At 47.4% G+C, this 21822-nt stretch overlaps 1 protein-coding gene across 2 annotated transcripts in view; it reads right to left on the bottom strand.

Moving 5' to 3' along the window:
• The window catches only part of LOC105278788, a 157670-nt gene extending 137008 nt beyond the window's left edge, over positions 1-20662 (bottom strand). For both annotated transcript variants that reach the window (XM_026973733.1, XM_026973732.1), the window contains exon 1: positions 15088-20662. In XM_026973733.1, coding sequence (XP_026829534.1) covers positions 15088-20662 — 5575 coding nt within the window. The remainder of the gene's footprint in view (positions 1-15087) is intronic.
• Between the last annotated feature and the right edge of the window lie 1160 nt (positions 20663-21822).

Raw genomic sequence — 21822 nt, forward strand, 5'->3', positions numbered from 1 at the left:
TCATCGTGTCAACTCGACGAGGTGCAGCGTTTTTTAACACGCAGCGTCCCTCTCGATCCTCGCCGCGCGGCTGTCATACTTTGGGATGATGAAATGGAAATGACGACGAGTAACCGAAAATTCTTGTTCGAGAACAGCCAGTCACGTGTACGCGAAAACCCGTTATTCGCAGAGGTAATCTTGCAGTGATGCTTCGATTAGTATGTTAACGGAATCAAACGTTTCGCGAATTACTGTTCGTTATCGTTAATTATTTTCGAGCTCGAATCTCGTAATGATCAATCCTGTCACTCGGACTCGCAACTTTCAAAGTCCACAAATTCAATAATTCGTCAGGACATGAGGTGCCTTCTCTTCGCTCTTGTCGCGCCTTCTCTCGCGTCTCCTGCCAAATCACTTGTTCCTCCGTTGTTTACTCCGCATTTGGAAATTAATTGATTGAGCCGATTTGTTAGATGTGCTGGCCGTTTTATTTACGTCACGTCCGATACCGGATGCGTTAGTGCGTTAGTATTTTTGCTGCGGGGGCCGGCGAGTGCACGTGCATGTCGCCCGTGGAGGAGAACGTCGGGGTGTTCTCGGCGAACATGGTGCAACGCGGAGGAGAGGTCCTCCGCCGCGACAGCGGCAGTGTTACGCGGCAGGACGATACGACGCAACTGTTCTCACGAGGACCACTGCCCGCGAACGACAGGATGGGGCGACAGGGTGGGCGCACCGAGTGGAGGCCGCCGCGCCGTGCCAATGTACGGGGGTGTGTGCACACACCCGGGACACAAACTGAGAACGGAGGGAGGAAGTGGAAGCTGGAGAAGAAGCGAGAGAGGGAGAGAGAAAAAGAGAGAGGGTTGGTGGTAGTGAGGCCGTGAAGGAGGAGTGCGGTGGAGAACGGGGTGCGCGCAACCTGCGCGCAAGCGTGCTACGACCTTCATGGGGTGTAGCCGCGCTGTACACTGTCTATCACCAAGATGCATGTCCTAGGCCGTAGATCAGGTAAGGGGCATTCCACTCCTGGCACTGCATCGTATCCCACCTTGCCGTTCCTTTCCCCGAGTTGTAATTGTAAAAATCTTGCAAAAGGGTACGCGGGTGTCCTCATTAAATGTGTCTTTCGTTGACGAAGGATAACGGTTGATCAGTTTCAGCATCGAGGAACTGTCGCATTGACTGACTTTGCTGAGCCAGCGTTTCGAATCGCGTTTGGACTCTTTTTTTGTGCACGTGGAAGCATTCAAGTAAATTCGGTAAATGCACCGGGATGAGAATCGGATCGACATAGGAGCCAGATGCTGCTCAAGAAGCCGCAAAATACGCGGTCGGCGTAATGCGCCTCGCGAGAGCCGCTCATTTTGAGCGTGAATCGTACTCGACGCTCGCAAATTGCTCGGATCCATTTCTTCCGCATACGTTTTTTCCCCCGCGTTGATCCCCTCACTGTTCCACTTTTCTGTCGGCTTACGATGTGGAACGGCAATAATTGTCACATGGAACGTAACTGAAATGCCATTTGCCCCTTTGTCTTCCGCCACTAACCGTGGCCGCGGTGAGTTTTTCCCATTTTATTCGGATGGACCGTCGTAATGTGAATTATTTCCATGGTACACACTATAACACGTTCCTACCGCTCTTCTTTTATGATGTCGCGGAAATTAATCTTTCCGCTCGCTAGCTGGAGAAATCTATTAAGTGCGGCCGGAAGCGCAGTCTTTAAAGTGGACCGACATCTTCATTTTATGAAGTGGCACAAAAGGGATCGCGAGAGATTTTCGGCGTGAAAGTTGGACGACAGAGGATTTTTAAATTTTCGCGAGACTCGTTCGACTGACGGATGCGCTGAGAAGCTCTCATTCAATATTTTTCATGTTTCGCCGCGTTCGGAGTGAAACTTTCCTCTCTTTTTCTTTGCGGTTTCAAAGCCGCCGGATATTTTCCTCGCAGGCTTATAGGTTTATCTACCGTTTTACTCGGATCAAATTTAAACGGAAGGCAAACACGCTTCATTCAACTTTGCCCTTTCGGAAACCTGATCCTCTCATGTACGATCATCACTTCTCATTTCCTGCTACCTTCTGCTACGTGAAATTTTAGCAGATTTGTAGTCAGTCTACGGAGGATAATATGCGTGAAATATCAACACGATATTGAAACAGTGTTAAATTGAACTAGCACTTTGCAATTTATGTTACGTAGCAACAACCAATTTTCGTGATTATCAGGCTTAGAGCAACGTTACGTCTATCGGCTAGCCACACGAATAGATGATACTGGAAATCACTCGCGTCTAAACAATAAGGAACGAATCGAGAATGAATGGAGTGACGTCGTCCAGGGACGAATGGTAAAAGAGATAAGAGTGTCGAGAAATATCTCGGTGCCTGACTAACGATCTTTCCGCTGAAATTATCCATCCCGACCTCGCCACTTGAGTTTATCGAGGCCAACCAGGATTGACCTGGGTGATTGACCAACTTCAGGAAACCACGCTTGAGTTACCGCGAGACAACAGGCACTCGTATCAATTCCTATTCAAGATTATAAGCTGCTTCACACAATCGAATCGGGAAGACTTGTATGAGAAAGTAATATGTGCAATATGATACTATGGCATCCAGATTAGAAGTTTAAGATCGGTTTAACAATCGGATAATCTGCACTGTAATTTGTCCAGTTTGAATATTTTAAATTCGATTCGGGAGATGAAATAGCTTAACATGAAAAAATTATATATTACGCAGATAGCATGGAAATGTAGTAAAATTTTCATGGAATAGTATTCAATTATTTATCAAATCAACGCTTTAGCGGGAAGCAGGTACATATATGGCCAGGTTAATTAAAATTTATCAGACTTCATGTGCACAAGCTAAATATTCATTATAAAATCTCTTTCTCTCTGTTCTCTTTTATTAATAAATATATATTCAAAGATTATTCAAACTACGTTACCCAACACAGTTTATCATTACCAAGTATCAAAATTAATTTCTTACAGAAATAAATTTGATAATTACTTTGCTAAATATTAATGACAACACGTCGTGACGTCAGCTGTTTCGCAAATTGCATATTAATTATGTTTCACATCGTAGAGAAAACGTAATTTAGTTATACTAGACCGGCCGCATCCTTATCGCCACAGCGTTGGTAGCGCCATTAAATAACGATGCTGCATCTCAGAGACACATCGAAATTGGAGTAATTCCGCGTTTCGTGCTGACGTTGCAGTAAACATCGTGTTAATAGTATGTGCAAACGCCGCTCTGGAGAACGTTAGCAAGATGCGGAGCAGACTTGGTGTAACAGCTCGATGTTACGCGGCCGGCTATTATTTGCGTGGCCAGGCGACATTTTGATGCATCGCGTCTAACATTTATTGCACCACCTCGTCTCTAATTCAGCGCCATTATAAAGCGTTACGGTGGCAGAAGCGAACCGACGACCGCCCGATGAAATAACCTGAACCGCGGCGGAATCAAGTGAATGAGGGAGAACGCCGAGGACAAGATCTTGTGGGCGGATTCCGGAGTAAGCCCTTTGACACATTTTCCCTCTGTCTCCTTGAGCTCATGTTTTTTTTCTCCTTTGATATTGCAAGAAAATAATTAATTTTAGAACAAACGGAGCGCGCCTCCCTCGCGTTTTTGTTTCGAATTCTTTTAGGATTTTATTATTATTGCATGTAAAGGTAAGATGTACTTTCTGCGCGACGTTTGAAAATTCCTGAAACTTGTGAAAAACTTGAAGACTATTGTATTTCAGAGATAATATGGTGCATCATGTACCTCGTTAAATTCTTCATTATCTGCAATCTCAGCGGAGCGCGTCACGTAATTTTCTTTGTTGAGCGAACAATAAATGCGATCTCAACGGATTCGCGTCGTGGTGGTTCATTGCGCGGGTATTTCCGCCAACAGCACGGCCAAGTTTGCCTTCCTTTATCTTTAACTATTAAAATGTTTTAACAATTCCCCCGCGACACCGATGACACTGTACATCCGCCAGGTCTTTCCAACTTGCCTCGCTGTCTCTCCGAACTTTCGAACTCGCGACTCAAAGTATTGGCTGAAACCGTAATGGTCTACAAGACGACACACATACACGCGGGATGAGTTCGAGGAACTTTTTACCGGTCGACGTTGATCCGTCTTAACGGCGGTTATAATGAGATACAATGCTTGCAGCGGTTTCACGTAACGCGCTAGTGACGGGGATACTCTGCCGTAAAATTCACGTAGAAATACATAGAGAAAATACCGTTGCCGTAATTATTATTTCGCACATTAGGAGTCACGAAAGGATGCGAGAAGAAGTTTACGCAGAATCTCTACGCGTTTCCGCCATCGCGTGGCAGTTTCCGTTCGTGAAGAAATCCGCAATTAGATCATGTTTCGTATCGTGCTAAGTGGATTATTACGATGTTGCGAAACAACCCTCCCGAGCTCTCCCTTCGATGAGGAGACACATAAAGGGGAGATCGAAGGGAGCAGAACGGATTTTCAGTCGCCATTAAAGTCGCGCTGATTTTTAATTAATGTCAGATCGAGGAGAAATGGCTTTCCCCATTGCCGTCGTGTTTCTCAGCCTCCAAACGATCTCTCAACCCTGTCGTTCCGGGGACGAGCCGCCTATAGAAAATCGATGAAGTCGTCAGCAGGCCGATGGCCGCCTCTATTGCCGGCGCTTTCTAGTGTTCGTCGTGCATATAATTCTTGATATATCGGTAAAGTCATGCGGAGAGCCAAAGGCAAAGTGTCTTGCAGATCACGTAACGCTTGCGGGTCTCTTTACGCCAACTCGAACGAAACAGAAAAGAAAAAAAAACGCGTGTCGTGCAGAGATAATTTATGCAAAGGTAGATAATTTGAGATTTGCGGGAAAATGAGAGCTATCGCCGTATTACACAAGTAGCTAATAAATACGTTTCCTATTTTAACCGAAACTTACGCGGGCGAGCCAATTAAACGCTTAATTGGCAATAAGAACGCCAGCTGTTCTAGCATAGGCGCCGTTATTCCACCGAAAAAATCGCCCACTTTATCTTACCCGAAGAACGGCTCGACTGCGGAAAGGACGGGCTGCGCTCGCTTTAACAAAGCCTTCGCGTTCCGTACGTTTGCGCTACGCGGAAATGGATTACAGTACCTGCTGGATCAAATGAAATTTGCAACGTCGTGCTGCGCGCCACGCAGCAGCTCGCTTAACTGCTCTTTCATTAAACTTTCATTAGGATTGCAGTCGCGTGTTGCAGACGCGTTCCTCCTCATCATAAGCGGCGCGTGGTGCAGGTGCGATTTGAAAGCCGGCGTGCGGTCTTACCTTCTCTGCCGAACTTGCGCTTCTTCTTGCCGGCACCGCTGCCGGACGAGCTCTTGCTCGAGCTCTTGTCCTTGCTCTTCCAGCGTCCGATCAACATTTTCCGCAGCCTCCTCAGCGTCTCAAGGGTAACGTCATCGGACGCGAGGGTGGCGCGAGCGCTGGTTGCGCGCGGGCTGTACGCGTCGCGCGCGTTCACAAATCGCAGATGACGCGTAGCCGCGCGGTTTGATCCGCCGTTTGATGCGATTGCACGAGAGCGACGGATCCACGTAGCACTGCCACCGTGTGATCCCGCCGTGCCGTCGCGTCGTCCATCGTCGAAAGCGATCGTGGAACGTTCCGCCTCTATCGTCCTCGCGCGAGCCCGCCGACGAAACCGCGAAACTGAAGAGCCACGAACGCGATTACGCGCCCTTAGCCGTTGGCTGCCTTATCTGGAACGTCCACGTCGCGTTTTGCTCTTGTACAACCGCGACAAGCTAGTGTCCTCTGGTGCTCATGATTACTCGAGGGATAAGTTGGTAGATGTGAGATTGGAAAGTGTGATCGCTGATGGACTGTTAGGTGTCTGCAACGATCTCACGTTCCAATGATCCAATTTTGAATTACTTGTGTTTCAATAAAAAATAAATGATATAAATATGATTGTTAATGGGCCGATTTTAGATCGATGATTTTTACAGTTACTGTAGATACACTCATTAATATCGACATTTATTTCAATCTCTTGAAAATATAGTCTCTGATCATGCAGATATGTTTAATAAGTATTCCTTTGGTAACCATGGCCATCAAGAGCACTTCTAAGCACTTAAATTACACTACTGATTTCGAACTCTACTCGTCAGGTTACTATCAAGATCGAGAGGAGCTGAAGAAAACTACACACAGCTTCCAGAAATTTATATAATTCCCTGCATCATCGAAAATCCATATCCGCGCCGAGATAAAGGAAACTGTGTCAACGATATTTACGAAAGAAATCATCATGAAGAAGACTCAAAGCGTGAAAGGCTCAAAGCATGAAGAGTTCCTAAAAGCAAGAATTGAATCTATATCGAAACGACGACGACGAAACGCTGCCGATTTGGGCCAAGTCGCGGTGTCGCGGTGTCGCCGTGGCGTCCCGACGCCATTGACGTCGTGATCCTTCCGGTCGCGGAGAGTTTCACGGAGCGGTGAACGAGCGCTCGGGCGCACGAATCGATCAGATCGGTGGCTCAAAGGGATGACGATCCTTCGTAGCGAGGACGTGGCTTCCTCGATTTTGGCGGAACTTCATTTATCCCTTCGATTCCCAGCGTCAACGCTCCTAAACACCACTGCGGGCGATTTGCAAGCGACAGGATGATGGATAGTTCGCGAAAAACGACGGTGATATCGCGCTCCACTTCTTCGACTACGAGCCGCCCGGAATTTATGACTTTTGTCGCGTCCCACACGAAGCTCCGCTCCGCCGTTCCATCACAATTTGCCAGACGCATCGACTCTGTTAATTAGACGTCATTAATCATCATTCGATATCGACAGAGCGCACCGATTAACTTCATAACGCAGCGGTTCCAATAACGCAACTCGGAGCGAAAAGAAATTCGTAATTTCTGCCGCTTCTGATAAATTGCACACTGCGCGACCATCATTTACGCAAGACATCGAGCGTGATCATCGAGTGCACCGAGCGCAGCGCTCGTTTTGATGAGAATTTCACGGACTTCCACCTTGTCAAAGCGGATCAGATTAAAAAGCACAAACTGACAGATTCCGCGAAGTACCCTCATCGGCACAGCCGCTTTCACTGAAGCAAAAAGTTCACGTCACCGCCCGAAAACTGCGATATAATCGCCCACTCGTCATTCAATATCATCGGGCCACGAAATACCGACGAGTCATACTACAGAAAGAAAAGCGACCGTTATTAATGCTGCCCACGCAGACATGGGGGAGCTCCGGTATCAACGTGACGCAAACTGACGATACCAAAAGCGACGAGCAAGGAGACTCGGCCCTACGTACCAGTTAATTAACGAAGCTAATTGGATCCTTTGCTTCCTCTCGGTAAAGCGCCGATTAATTGGATTCGCGAGGTAGCGGTTGCTCGCTCGCGTGCGGCCGAGCGAACCGCTATTCCGGTTGGTGCAGTTATTACCTTTCGGGACCCCTACGTCACCGTGCGAGCACCGTGGAGAAGAGATTCGAGTGTGTCGACACCGGGTCACTCGGTTGCCAGTGCCCTCGCCATTCATCCCTCACCGGAGCCCCTGACTCTGATTCGTTGATCTTGATTTATGACTCCTGATCGAATCGGACCTTGTATTCCAGCTACATGAGTCTCGAGAACGCATCGGGCTCTTTGGAAAAATTCCAAAAAAATGGAAAAATTCCAAGAAAATGGCAACCTCACCCACAGTTAACATTGAAAATAATTATCATTGAATTCCGAGGAGGTAAACGCGAGAGGAAACGGAGACAATACTCATCTATGTGATTAAAGCTGAATCAAACAACGAATCATTGATTTGTGCTTTCAGAATCAAACGGCGTCTTTGATTACACTTTGGTAAAGCGGCGCTAAGCTTCATCACTTTGCGCGTACGCTTTGCACGCTTCGGCGTGCGAGTAGAGTGACAGGTAAGAAATTCAGAAATGGATTGACATCCGTGTGACGCACATCGTGAATATACGCAGGCTAACTTCTTCTTTCACGCTTCCCGTTAATAAATCAATGTCCGTCTTTATGGTGTTTCCTTACTACGGCTATTAAGTGTATGTCTTCTATATCGACCGAGAACGAAACTTACTTGGAAAATGAGTTGTCACTCTCTTATTTTTCACGCCCTGTCCGCAAGGAGCAAGATAGATTACGCTTTCGTTTATCACCGCTCGCGCGAGCAATAGCGCGACTTGACGTAATAATAAATTCTTATCTCTCTCATTATTAGATATTCCTTTATGCAGCAAAAATACGCAAAAAATTGTATTACGATCGCAGACGACGCCCAAATTATTATTACCTTATCGTATATGTATGATTCTTTTTTATTAATTTGTTATGCATTCCAATTATCATTTTTCTCTTATTTATTTATCAAGATATAATAGATTTGTTATAAATTTGTTACGGACGTACGTTTGCAAGAGGTCTTTGTTCACGTAGCGATATGAAAAACTGAAAGTCGAATGCCTCCGCGTTTTGCGACGCAGTGCGCAATACTATTGGAATCTCGTGCTCAGCGCACTTCATTGATCTCCAGGGAATCACAATGATAATGACCACTGTGTATCCCTTGTATGTTCAATGGAATTGCTGACTGCGAGCACGATCACACAATTTACATACAGTGCATGAAGCTTAAAAGAGCAATATGGAGAGAATTATCATCGCGTGAAAATAACACCAAACTTTTCCCTCATCGCCGGTATGAGTAACATTATGCTCGAATCAGATTGTTTCTCGCATCGATGACGCCCATGCATCATCCTACGTAATCATACGATACCATTCATCACAAACACCAACCAACTCTCTCCTATGAGAAATACATTAACTGGGCAGAACAGAGGTCAAAGGTAGTCACTGCATGCTGCTCCACACGCGGTAATAACCGCACCGAGGTCAAGGCACTCGAGAGTTCACCATATTGCTGCCTTGTAAAACGAAGTACGGTGCAACGCGCGTTTTCCGTTTCTTTAAACCGAAATATTCTGATCAATTGGCGTGATTACTGCTTGGATACGATTGAAGACAACGAATATTGTACACGCCTTCCGGTCACTAAACGATCCCCCGGTGAACGAGCGATCGCGAACGATGATCGTGATTCATCCCCTATCGAGGTTAGCTGATAACGACGATCGAGCAGAGGGAGGTACCGAGAACAGTGGCCGGGCTAACATTGTTCCGCACTGTACCGCAACAGGAACCGCAATCAAGATGGTCGGCGATTTTACCGATTATCGTTACGATTAGGTGCGTCGACGACGATGACGATGACGACGACGACGGCGACGATAAGGTTCAGGCGACACGGTTTCTCACGTTCCGCGGGAGGATCACGGTCAATGGACGTCCGGTACCGGTACGTTCGATGGGGGACGAACTTGAAAGACGGAACACGCCACCACGACGACGACAGCGGCAGCGAACCACTACCTACACGTCGTTTCACGGGACGCAGCAGCGGCGCTAGCACCACCACTACCACCACTGGCGAGGGACGTACTACCCGGAACCCGGCGATTTCCTCCCTTAGGCCATATGCAAGTCGCGAGAGTACGTTCGCCGCGACTTATCCACCGGACTACCGGCGACGTACCTCTCGCCCGCGACGACTTTCGACGACGAAGGTCGCGATCGATCAGTACTTTTCGAAAAGGACGTCCGCATACAAGGGGCGAATGTGGAAGACGGTGGGACACAAACTACCACCAGTGCTACCACCACCACTACTACCACCACCACCACCACCACCACCACCACCACCACGACGGTCACCGGCTACACGTTGTTTCACACGGTGCACCAGCAGCAGCAGCTGCAGTGGCAGCACCATCAAAGAGGGGCATGGTACGTTACCGGGACGCTCGGAGTCCCGGCTATACCTTCCCCTGCCACCCCCGTCGCCTGCGCCTTTCCAGGCGTCTTCCTCTCTCTCCTTCTATCTTCCCTCGATGTGACGTCACGGGAATGGAGTCGGGGATCGATCCCGTACGCCCACCTAGGCTCGCGTCCTCTCTCTCCCGAACTCTGGTACTGACCGGATAGAAAACATTTGACTGTGCCGCACCAAACCCCCAGCTACTCCGGGACACATACCGGACGTACGCAGCCGGCGCCACGCGCCCACGCGACACGGAAGGGCGTAATTCCTCTCGCCGGGTGGAGGAGCGCATCGGCGATCTCGCGGTGCACCCGGCGCGAGTTCCGCCGGGGGATGAAGCGGCCCGCGGGAAAATGTAATGAGAACAAATGGAAACTGCAAGGCGAGAACGTGCGCTTTCTGAAGTTCCCTCAGAAGGTGTATTTTTAGATGCAAAATCTGGTTTTTGAACTGTTAAATAAAGAAAGGCTAATAAATTTTTTATATCAAGAAAAAGTACCTGCTATTATTATTTCTTTTATCATTAATATGATTGTTATACTTATTGGTTATTTGCAGTAATACTTTTCTTCACTTTTCTTCACAAATATTTGCGTTACGTGTATGCGATACTCTTAAAAGTTGTTTTTCCAGTCCCATAGTTACATTATGGATTTTCGTGTCAACTCGCGAAAAGTGCCGATATTTCACGGACAAATCAATCAGTTTGCAAAACCGATTGTTTTTATTACCTTTTTCTTCGGCGAGTGTAACGGTATCGTTTTACATGTCGATAGCTTTTTCGAATACAATAATTCCGTGCCAATGTATCGGCATGTATATACATTGCCCAGTTGAAAACTAATAGACCAATTTCACGAAATCAATTATTATTCGCAAGTGTATACACGCACGCATGTATAACAACAACGTAATTAATAGGAATAAAGGTAATGTTCCGGGATAGTCGGATCATCATTTCCGCCACGTTATGAGGCCTGAATGCATTGGCAGGACTCTCAGTTCCGGACATCGAACATTCAAATCTGCATCTGCGGGTCGGTTAATCTGCATAGATATTGCGCCCTGTGCATCGCGCGTGTGGAAATTCGGCAAACTATTCTACTTCCCCATCGGGAATTCTTTTGTCCCCGGAAAACGCCTATGCGCCAATTCAGCGTTCAAGTGGCATTAAAAGAAGGGTAATGTCCTCGTCCGGCGTCTTTGATCCCCGATTTTTCGTCGCTCCGATCCGCCTACGATGAGATCCAACGAGATTGACGGCTATGCGGGCTCAGAAAAAGGAGGAAAAATTCCTGTACCTCTTCGATCGAAAGGAGACGCCGAAGAAACTCACAATCCCGGTCTTATTTGATGATTAGAAAAACGAACACCGAATCATTTGATTCCATAAAGTTCAGCGGCCTTATTACGAGAATTACTTCGCTCTGGTTTTAATGAAAAAATAAATATGAAAAATATAATTCCGTTATATATTACATACAACAGAGCGCGAAATTTTCATGAAAGAGAACGTCATGAAGTCATGAAGAATAATACCCCGCAATAAGAAGTTTTGCCAAGAAAAGATATCGGATAGTAATAATAAAATATACAATGGTTGCTGGCTTCCGCAACGTTATCCTTTTCTAACATTAATTAAGGAGACTATTCGTGACGTAATCAAAGTATGAATTCGTAAAAAAATAGTCATGTTTCTAAAACATGAATTTTGCATATGAAGAAACCTTCATCCATATGCAAAAATATTATTACCGTATATCATTACGGTAATGCGATACGCTTTTAACAGCGAAGCCGTAGGCTTGTCCAACAAGTCCTAAGGACGATGCAATTTAGCTCGTCTCGTAAATTCTTCTGGGAAATCAAAGAAGGCGTCTTTGTCAGATAGCAAGATTTTCTGCGATGCACCTCGAGCTGTGTAAGTATACTCTCGAAACGCTAAAACCTTAATGCAGCGCAGTCAGGCAATGTCATGGATTTTACATGAAAACCGTCAAGATGCTTGAGGTTGGAGTTGAAACGAAAAGACGGCCATGCATCGCATTCTGCAATGTTTCCGTTTTATTATCTGTAATCTCGTATCGCCTTTTTTAATTGCAACCTATTTATCTACCGTTTATCCGTTCAAAGATATACACAGGACTAACGGAGATGCTGACGGAGATTTTATCAGATCATCCACTGTATTGATTTCTGATCAAATTAATAATTAAATTGATGCTTAATATCAATAATTCATAATACTGACAAGTAACACTACCCAAGTGTCACACGCCGATTTTGATAAGCTTTGAATATGTTGTTGTCTAGGTCAAAATATGAGATACATATTTTTTTATATCGGCCCGTTTTGCCATTAAGGGGGTGAAACACCCTCTTGAAAAAAATCGGGTTTTATATTTCTTAGCGAATACCGTCGAAACAATAAAACATATAAGAAAAAGTTTTATGGATTCTAATGTACTTTATAACAGTGCAATCAGATTTATAAGAAATGTTAGTATATATGCAATTATAGAGAAAAAAACAAACAAATTTAGAAATATTGAAAAAAATAAAAAAAGTAAAATTTTCTTGTCAGCTCTACGTTGACCATTTCTGGGTCCGGCAGAGGGCGAGAACCTGACTTATTTTGTTAATTAAAAGTAATCCCCCGACTTCATTGTTATCTCTGTGCGAAAAAACTGTTGCCAGGAGTAACTAGCGTATTAAATACGAGAATACGGACGGGGCGCGTATGTAGCGATATAGAGGTACTTTTAGCTTATTTTTGAAAAATGCGTTTTCAGAATATGACCTTATCATATATGGTTGAATTGTCGTTAAATATGCTTGAAGTTTTGCTGAAAGATAAATTTTAAAATTTTCAAAAATTGTGGAGGGGGAAAGGAATTTCGAAAAATATGACATTTTCGAAAAATCTGATTGCACTGTTATAAAGTACATTAGAATCCATAAAACTTTTTCTTATATGTTTTATTGTTTCGACGGTATTCGCTAAGAAATATAAAACCCGATTTTTTTCAAGAGGGTGTTTCACCCCCTTAATGGCAAAACGGGCCGATATAAAAAAATATGTATCTCATATTTTGACCTAGACAACAACATATTCAAAGCTTATCAAAATCGGCGTGTGACACTTGGGTAGTGTTACTTGTCAGTACGTCTCATATGGTGCAATGTTATTATCGACAACGTGTTCGCGCGAAGCTTTCTTCCGTGTAGGCGACTCGATGCATCTTACGACCGGAAGAACGTGGGCGGAAGAGTGCATTGGTCGGTGAAGCGACGCATCGGTCGAGTATTCTACCGAGGTGCAATGTCAGTGACCCCATTTACTCCAGCCAGAAGAGTGGCTAATTGCGACCGTTCCATTCACGTCCCGAAGAAAGGATCTACCAGCGGCGTGATTCCACCCACGTGGGATATCCCAGATATCATTGCTCTTGTTCTTACTGTCAAACCCGGAAGGATCAAACGTACGCTGACACTTGCAATGTACTTTCGGTAAGCAAAAACTGCAACGAAAGCATCGCGGACTTCGTCCGAGCAGCATGCGTATCAATCTTTTACGAACGCATTAAGGGGAGAGCCTGCTTTAGAACGTTGAAAATAAGGTATAATTTTACGAATTTTTTTAGAGAAACTATACAGCGGATCATTATAAAACTTTGATGCATTTATTAGTACATGTTTAAAGATAAAAAAATTATTTTTTGATTTTAATATATCGCCTGTAGAGGTCGTCCTGGAGGCATCTTAGTGCAGCCGGCATTGCAAATTGGTGAGCATTCTCCTGCCTCCAAATTTCATCCAAACTGAAAAATTGAAATATTTTCTCGTTATTTATGAATTCCCATCGTCGATGAACCTTTAATATTCATAAAAACATTAAGTTAAACAATTACTTTTGCATGAAAAAGTTCAACAACTTTGCCTAAAAATCGTACTTTTGTGTTCTAAGCTCCACCATTTTGGCACTTTTCAACTTTTTTCTTCTCTCTTTGGTTCATCGACGATGGGAATTCATAAATAACGAGAACATATTTCAATTTTTCAGTTTAGACGAAATTTGGAGGCAGGAGAATGCTCACCAATTTGCAATGCCGGCGACGCGGCTGCACTAAGATTTCTCCAGGACGACCTCTACAAGCGATATATTCAAATAAAAAAATAATTTTTTTATCTTTAAACATGTACTAATAAATGCATCAAAGTTTTATAATGATCCGCTGTATAGTTTCTCCAAAAACAATTCGTAAAATATACCTTATTTTCAGCGTTCTAAAGCAGGCTCCCCCCTTAAGTCCTGCCAGGTTTGAAGGGCGACGCAGCATAATCGAATAATCCAGGGAAATAATAAAGATCCAAAAGCGCACTCGTGTAGCCGCCGGGTCGTCGCGTTTCATTTGACGATGCAAGAGCTGCGGTTAATCTTAAAGTTTAGCCAACCGATACGATGCTGCTTTCGGTTTACCGCAGCGTGCTTGTGAAACTTCAAACGACTAAGCGCAAGGTCGGCTAAACAGGCGAGTAAACAAGCGAAGGAAGGAAGTGGATGAACGAGGTGTCGGGCCGCGAACGTGTAATCGCGAGATCAAAATCGACGCGTCTGCGCCCGGGAGTTACGCGCGGAAGGGATCGTGTAGGGCGAACCGTGAAAAACGGAGTTCCGCGCAAGATCTCCGCGTCTTAGTGCCCCACTGTCTGCAGATCCGAAGAGATTGAAACTAAGAGAACGACGTCCGTTTATTTTTTCTCTTCCTTCTTTTATCTTTCTTTCTGTTTTTCTCTTTCCCTTTTTCTCTTGAGCGAACGTGCCTGCACGCGATGCACCCGTCTTCTTTCCCTAAGAAGCTCATTCGAATGCACGGTCATACGCCGTCATGCCGCGCGATTTGCGTCTTGTCGAGACCGAATTACGAGCTGCAAAGCGCACCTTCGCTCGGGATTATTCCTCGGAAAAAAGCGCCCGAGATATTCTCGCGACTTACCGCCGGAATAATGAATGTAAAAGAAAACCGTCTACCTCTTATTTCGCCGCTTCAAATTCACGATGAAATTTACGATACAAATTATACAGCAATAATTATATCATTTCTTTAACTAATTCCATTACTAAAGTCAATTAAAATATTCTTTGTAAAAGTATGGGTACATAAAAACTCACCCTGTCTGCGCCGACAGATGCGTTGCTCCTCGCTGTTCCACCGGACGTCGTTGCAAATGTAATTCCTAATATTGTTTCCACGACGGGCGATCATCGAAGAGTCCCTCGGCGGAGGAGGTAGAGGTTTGTTAGCGTCGTATTCCTGCTCCGAGCAAGTGCCGTCCGTGCGGCACTTCGAAGTGGTCACATTGCGAATGCCGTATGACGAATCCAGATTTACGTCGGATCGATCTTGGTACAGAAACACCGAATCGGTGTCGGAAGTGCTGTCTTCGCTTTTGTGTCGCCTAGTGGGTGGTTCCGGTGCCGTGCCATGCTTGGTCGGCCAACTGCCCGCCGCCAGATCAGGCCCGGCGTTCGGTTGATTCGAGAAACTGACCCTCTTGGGCCCCGTGCTTCCGTACTCCACCGATTCACCCCCTATGAGGCTGCCCCTCTTGAATATCGGGTGCGGTCGAGATCTGCCGTCGCCATCGTCATCCTCGTGTGTTCCGTCGACTTCCGGTTTCCGCGTGGATGTTGCGCCACCCGTTCCGCGATCAGCGATCGGTTTCCTGCACGCCTGCACGTTGAAACTTGCACGCTCGACCTCATTCCTGTGGAAGTGCGGGGATGCACTCTTCGATCTCGGGGTGTCGAATCTCGCAGGGTCGCGGCCGTGCATGGGCTTCATCGGCATCTCCTGACGATCCCGCAGCGCCTGCTGCGGCCGCACTATCAGCACCGGTTGGTTCTGGCCCTTCGGAGCTTGCATCAAGGGCAGTTTGCCTGTCGGACTCGTCTTGGAACACGGTTGCTGCGCATTGCTCCAGTAAGTTCTCCCGTAACTTCCAGTCATATCCCTGTGAACGAGGGAGCCGCCAGGTACCATGTTATGCCCTGGGAATGCCTGGTTCGTATTGGGGGGCAACGAGATGGGCGTCGTGGGGCTTCCCGTTCTCTCCCTGCAATGCATCTCGTGCGTTCCGCGCCCCATCGAATTTTGCTCGTAGATCCGTCGCTGTTGCTCCTCGTCCAGTCGCTTCAGCTGCTGCCAGTACACCGCCTCTCTCATTTCCGGCAGGTCGACCTTCGGCGCGACTGGTTTCGGGGCATAGTTTGCCGTACTCGGAGTAGCTAACTTCCGCTGTGCTTCCAGCGCCTTTTGCTGCCAGTAAAACGCCTCCAAGTGCTGTCTGGTCTCGCGCTTCGAGGGCGACAGTGGTCCGTGAAGTGGCTGGCACTGTCGAGGGTGCATCAGCTCGCTGACTCGTTGAACGTATACAGGCTCCTGAGCCTGCCGTGACTGCGGCGGAAACGCTCGGCGTTGTTCGTAGATCGGCTCGCGCTGAAGTGAATTCGTGCTCGTGTATATCTTATCTTGGCTGATCGTTGGTGACGGTCGCTGCACTTCCAACGCTAATGTCGGAGTTCGTTGCCGCTGAACGACGTCTTGTCGTCGTTGCTGACGAACGTCTTGCGTCACTCTAGGCTGGTCTTCGCGTATCGGCGATTGCACGGTTTCTCTTCCGGGTTCGTTGGATGTTTGGCTGGCTTCCGAGTCGCGCGGCTTCGAGGTTTGCGGAGTCAAACTCTGGCCTTGAACTCGCACTTGAACTCTTTCGTCGACGCCACGACACGATTCGAGTGGGCTGTATGGACTAAGCGACAACTGATCGCTTTCATGCTTGTCTGCCTTCATCTCCGGAGACGCCGTGCTCTTCTGTGCGGGACTCGGTTGTCGACGATGCACGTAAATCGGTTCGGGTCGCGAGATGCCTCTCGGAAGACTGGAAGACGGCGTGATCCTTTGTCCAGTAGGTTTCCCCGTTACCGAAGCAGGGGAATCCCGGCTGCCGTACTGATGCCGCGTCTCGATTGGCACGATGCCAGAAATACCATCGCGCGAGTCCGCAATGGGAATCGGTGATTCCGCGTCGCATAGCCTAGCCTTGTTCGGCGGCCGAGAAACTCGAGACTGACAAATGGATTCTCTCTTCGGCGAGGCTATCAGGATTTGGTCGTTGGGTTGCGACCTCCTGGCCCGCGGTATTGCTGATGGGGATGTTGCCGCTGTTGTTCGAGCTTTCGACGGTGACACATTCCGCACCGTTCTCTCGCTGTGGCTAGAAGCTAGTGATTCATTCTTCGAGTCACTATCTTCCTGATTCTTCAAGCAATTCTCGCGTGACTTTTCAATCTCCCGTTTCAATTCCGTCTGCGCAATCTCATTACCTCCGCAAGACCGCTGGCGAAAGGTCTTCAGAGGCGATTGCTGATTCGACAAGCACTTCTGCTCGTACACCAAATCGTCCTTTTTTGGCGAGTCCTGCACTATGCGAGCTGATGTGTTTGCGTTTACAAAATCTTCTGGAGACAGGGACGATGGAGTCTCGTCGTAGACATGTTCCTCGACGTAATTGTTGGACGATGGTGACGTCGCAGGTTGAGTTCCGTTCTCGTAGATCCTGTCTCGTGTATCTTCAAAGACTGATCGCTCGGCGGGTGACGTGCGAGCACTGCTTCGTGGCGAGTGCAGATAATACTCGCCACTCTTCGAGCTGGTCGGCGAGAACTCGCTCTTCTGACTGGAGTTTGGTGTGCAACTCGAATCAGCATAGTCACCGGACTTTTGGCTAGATCCGGACGACGGGTACTTTGATGTTCTCCCGAACAACGGCGCTTTCTGGATCTGGTTCACGATTGGCTGCCGGGTGATCTTGACTTCCGCGGGAACCGATTGCGGTGCGTGTCTCGCATCTATCTCCAAACTGCCATCGTGAACTGTCATAATTCCATCATTGTGATAAAACGCAGACTGATTCTGATAATTGCCGTTGTCAGCGTATGTGTCCTTCCGGTAATCGCTAAGATCATCCACTCCATCTTCATAGTTCTCGTAGTTCGATAGCTCTATGCGCGATTGTGGGATCTCAGGCAGCGGTCTGTCGACGGGAACAACACGAGGTCGCATCAGGTACCGTTCGCCGGGCGGCGCCGAAATCCGACCAGACGGCCCGTGATTCCTCTGGAACAAATAATTGCGGTTGCCGTGGTTCGACTCTTGCAGGCTGTGCTTGCGTTCGAGCTGGCCGTATCGCCGGCTGTTATCCTGCTCCTCTCGCCTGTGCCTCTGCTCGTACTTCCTGATGTCGGGCGAGATACCAAGCTGCCCGCCACGCTCCATCCATCGCTCGTTCGGCGCGATCGAGCTGAGACTTGAGTCGGTGGTGTAAGATCGTTGACCGCGCGTTCTGTCACGGAGCAGACGCGTGTCGTCCGTCTGCAGGAAGTGATCGGGAGTGCTGGTGATCGGTCCTTGCTCCGGGAACAGCTCGCGCTTGATCTCCTCCAGCCTCTCTTCAATGATGGAACCGTTCAGACTATTGTCCAATTTCACGTTCCTCTTAATGTCCTCGTTCAGGTTCATCGTGTCCGGCGACCGCGTGTAATTCCCGTTCTGCTGATAGCGGGCAAAGTGTCGCTCGTCGTACTTCTTGCGCTCCTTCTGCTCTTTCTTCTTGTAATCCTTTCGAGAGTCCTTCGGTGAGAAAATAGCCGGCAAAAGGCGCCGGAAACCGAGCTTCTTCTTCTGCTTCTCCTCTTTCCTCGCTCTAGACGATCCCGCTTCCATGGTGAAATCCTTGATGAGATTAGCGTAACCGTCCTTTTCGCGATAACTTTGAACCACAAAGGCCGAATTCTTTGTGAAATCCTTCGGATGGATCACAGTAAAGGAACGGGCAAGCTTATCGTCTCTTTTCTCACTGGTAAAGTTCTTGTCGTTGCTAAGATGTATCTCTGACACTCGTTTTTCGTTTTTCGCCACTTTGATGTTCTCTTGAATTTGCACTTGATTCGCATTCGGAGCACTGTAAATATTAACGTCTGTTGCGTCACCAACACTTCCTTCGTCTAAGCTTTGATCTCCCTTTCCACGAGCCGTCGCAGGAATTGTATCGGTTTTCTCTATTTCCTCATCCCACCGAGAGTAATCCCGGACTTCCTCATCATTGAAAGCTTCATCGAGTTCATCAACGTCGTCATTGTCTGTGTGGACTCCGTTCGTTTCAGCAATGTCCTCATCGACCGCCTTGATTCTGTCCTCCAGACACGAATCGGAGTCGACGGTGCTCACGGTACTGTTTTCTAGAATCTCGTCCGAGATTCGTCTCCTGGATTCATCGAGCGACGTTTGCCTCTCCGCAAACTTCACCGGATGTTCTCGGTCGAACAGCTCCCGCGAATCGCGATCCTCGACGATGCTCTCGTGTGAAGATACGCTGCCAAACTCCTCGATGTAAGATGACCTCGAGGATTCCGACGAGTTGCGCTGCAGACGGTTGTCCAGGAATTCCCCGGACCAGCGTTTCTCCACCTCTGACACTTTTTCGCTGTACTTCCGCTTGATCTCGCTTGGCGGGCGGTTCTCCGTCTCGCTGATGCCGTCGTTGTCCGATGCGTAATCCAAATCGGTCTCCAACAGTCGCTTCTCCTCGATCTTCAGCCGCTTATCCAGATTGTGCCTCTCGAGAAAATCCTTGTCAAATCCGGAGCTCAACCTCTCGCTGCGACTCGAATCCGCGGCAAGTGACGGCTTCAGAGCATAATTGGACTGGACGCCCAGCAGCTTCTCCTTGTAGCTTTGCGCGGTGCTCGCGTGGATCTTGGTGCTCAGATTCCTTTGGAGATCCTCGATCGTCGCCTGACTCCTTTCCAGACGATCCTGAGCGTCTCTGTCAATAATCGCGCATTCGCCTGAGAAGCGTCGCTTTTCGGTCTCGTCCGTTTCGCTGTGGTTTATCTCCGTAACTTTAGCTTTAGCTTCATTGTGTTCCTCGAAGGAGTTTACGTTGTCATTATCCTCTTTATCTTCCTCAGTAGCTTCAAGGTCCGCAACTTTCTCCTTAATCAATCGCTCTTGTTCAATCACTACTTCGTCAATGATTTTCTCCCGACTCGACGATAAATTTCCCAAAGATTTTACTTTTGCGGAGGATACCGACGTCGTTGCAACAGACGAGTCGGGTTCTTCCGTGCCTGCAGATTTCTCTGGAAGTTTCGGCGACACTTCGTTCTTCTTGGCAATCACGTTCACCGAATTCAAACCTTCGACTACGATGCTGCCGATAGATGGGCTCTTAGTGAGCTTAATCGGCTTGATTCTACTCTCCTCGTTCACCACGCTAGCAACTTCGCTCTGTTGATTCTTCGGAATTGGCAGCTTCGACTGGCTGTCGGAGACGATCGTCTTAAGATCAGTGTCTTTCGGTTTTGACGTGAATGCGTCTTCCGACAATCGTAATTTATTGTTACTCGTTGAGCTCTGTTCTTCGTCTTCTGTCCGTTTAATAACGCACGGCTTTGTTTGCGAGCTCAGAGACAGTCTTCTCGATGTCTCGTTCTTCGTCAATAATACCTCTCGCGGTCCGTTCGAGGATTCGAGAACGATCCTCTCCACGGTAACCTTGTCGATCGAGAAAACTCGCACGTTCTCCGCATCCGCTTCCTTCCCGTCACCCTTAAGCGGGTTCTGATTATGCCGCGCATCCGTTCCCGAGATGTTGCTACCGAACATTCCCTCCATTGACTCCATGCTGGTTCGCTGCGCAACGTTCTCTTCGTAAGGGCGCCTGAAAGAGTTTTATTCTTGATACTCGAAATCATGAAATTATAATATATCCCAATAAAAATAAACGTTTTCAAAATATTGACAAAATTAAAAGATGAAATGTTAAGGAATATATACATATATATCCTTAATGTGTTTTATGTTGTACAAATAACAAAAATTTCTATTTCAACTTCTCTTTACAAAATCAAGATCAAAGTGAAATACATGGAAAGCCGAGCAGCCATTAAGATGATATTTAATTCCAGCCCTTTACATGAGATACATTACCACCGTAGCGCGATAATTTTACCAAAAGGACATTATTATCCCGTTCTAAAATTTCTCCACCCGTATCGTATCATTACGTCGCGCTGCTCCGCGTTATCGTATCATTATCTCGCGACAAGTAACGATCATTCATCAGACGTTTCCGTTAAATCAGAAAAAATCAAACTAAAATTTGTCGTTAAGAAAAAAATACCGAGGAGAACTGGAACACTCTGGAGGAATGTAACATCGTAGTCTACAATTATCCGACGTGCGATTCCGGACACCAGCATGCAGCTGGCGGAGCAGCACGCACGGCACGGGACGGAGTTGAAATAACTCGATAACTGGCGGAGCAGTCGGCTGAAATTTTACCATTAACCGATCCGAGCCTGAGGGGGATTGCCACGCCGCTATTTAACCCGGTCAAGTACGTGGGTGTACGTACGTATACGTGGCCATGTGCGCGCCAGCCGCGCGTGAGCACGTGCCGGCACGAGCGGATTGTGAGCGGCCGTTCCCCGGAGCAGTCTAAACACACGCGCGTTCTAAACATCGAGGCGGAAAATCTGCTGCACGGCTCCTGGACGTCCGTTCCGTCAGCTCCCTCATTCGCGCGGTCAACGGCAGGAGCCGAGCCGAGGATTCGCGGCGGCGTGAAGTCGCAAAGTGCAACGGCCGTGACGAATTCGTTCGAGAACTCACAAAGCGTCTAAAACGAGAACACCGCGACGCCAAATCCCTTTTTCTCATGATACCGTTACGCTCACTTCCGCCCGTATTTCCTCTCGGGATGACGTAAGCGTCAAGGATATGCGCGCCGAAAGCGGAAGGTAGAGGAGCAGAAAGTGCGCTTATCCGCGTCACGGGGGATG

The sequence above is a fragment of the Ooceraea biroi genome, chromosome 11 (genome assembly GCF_003672135.1).
Source record: "Ooceraea biroi isolate clonal line C1 chromosome 11, Obir_v5.4, whole genome shotgun sequence".
Taxonomy (NCBI): Eukaryota; Metazoa; Arthropoda; class Insecta; order Hymenoptera; family Formicidae; genus Ooceraea; species Ooceraea biroi.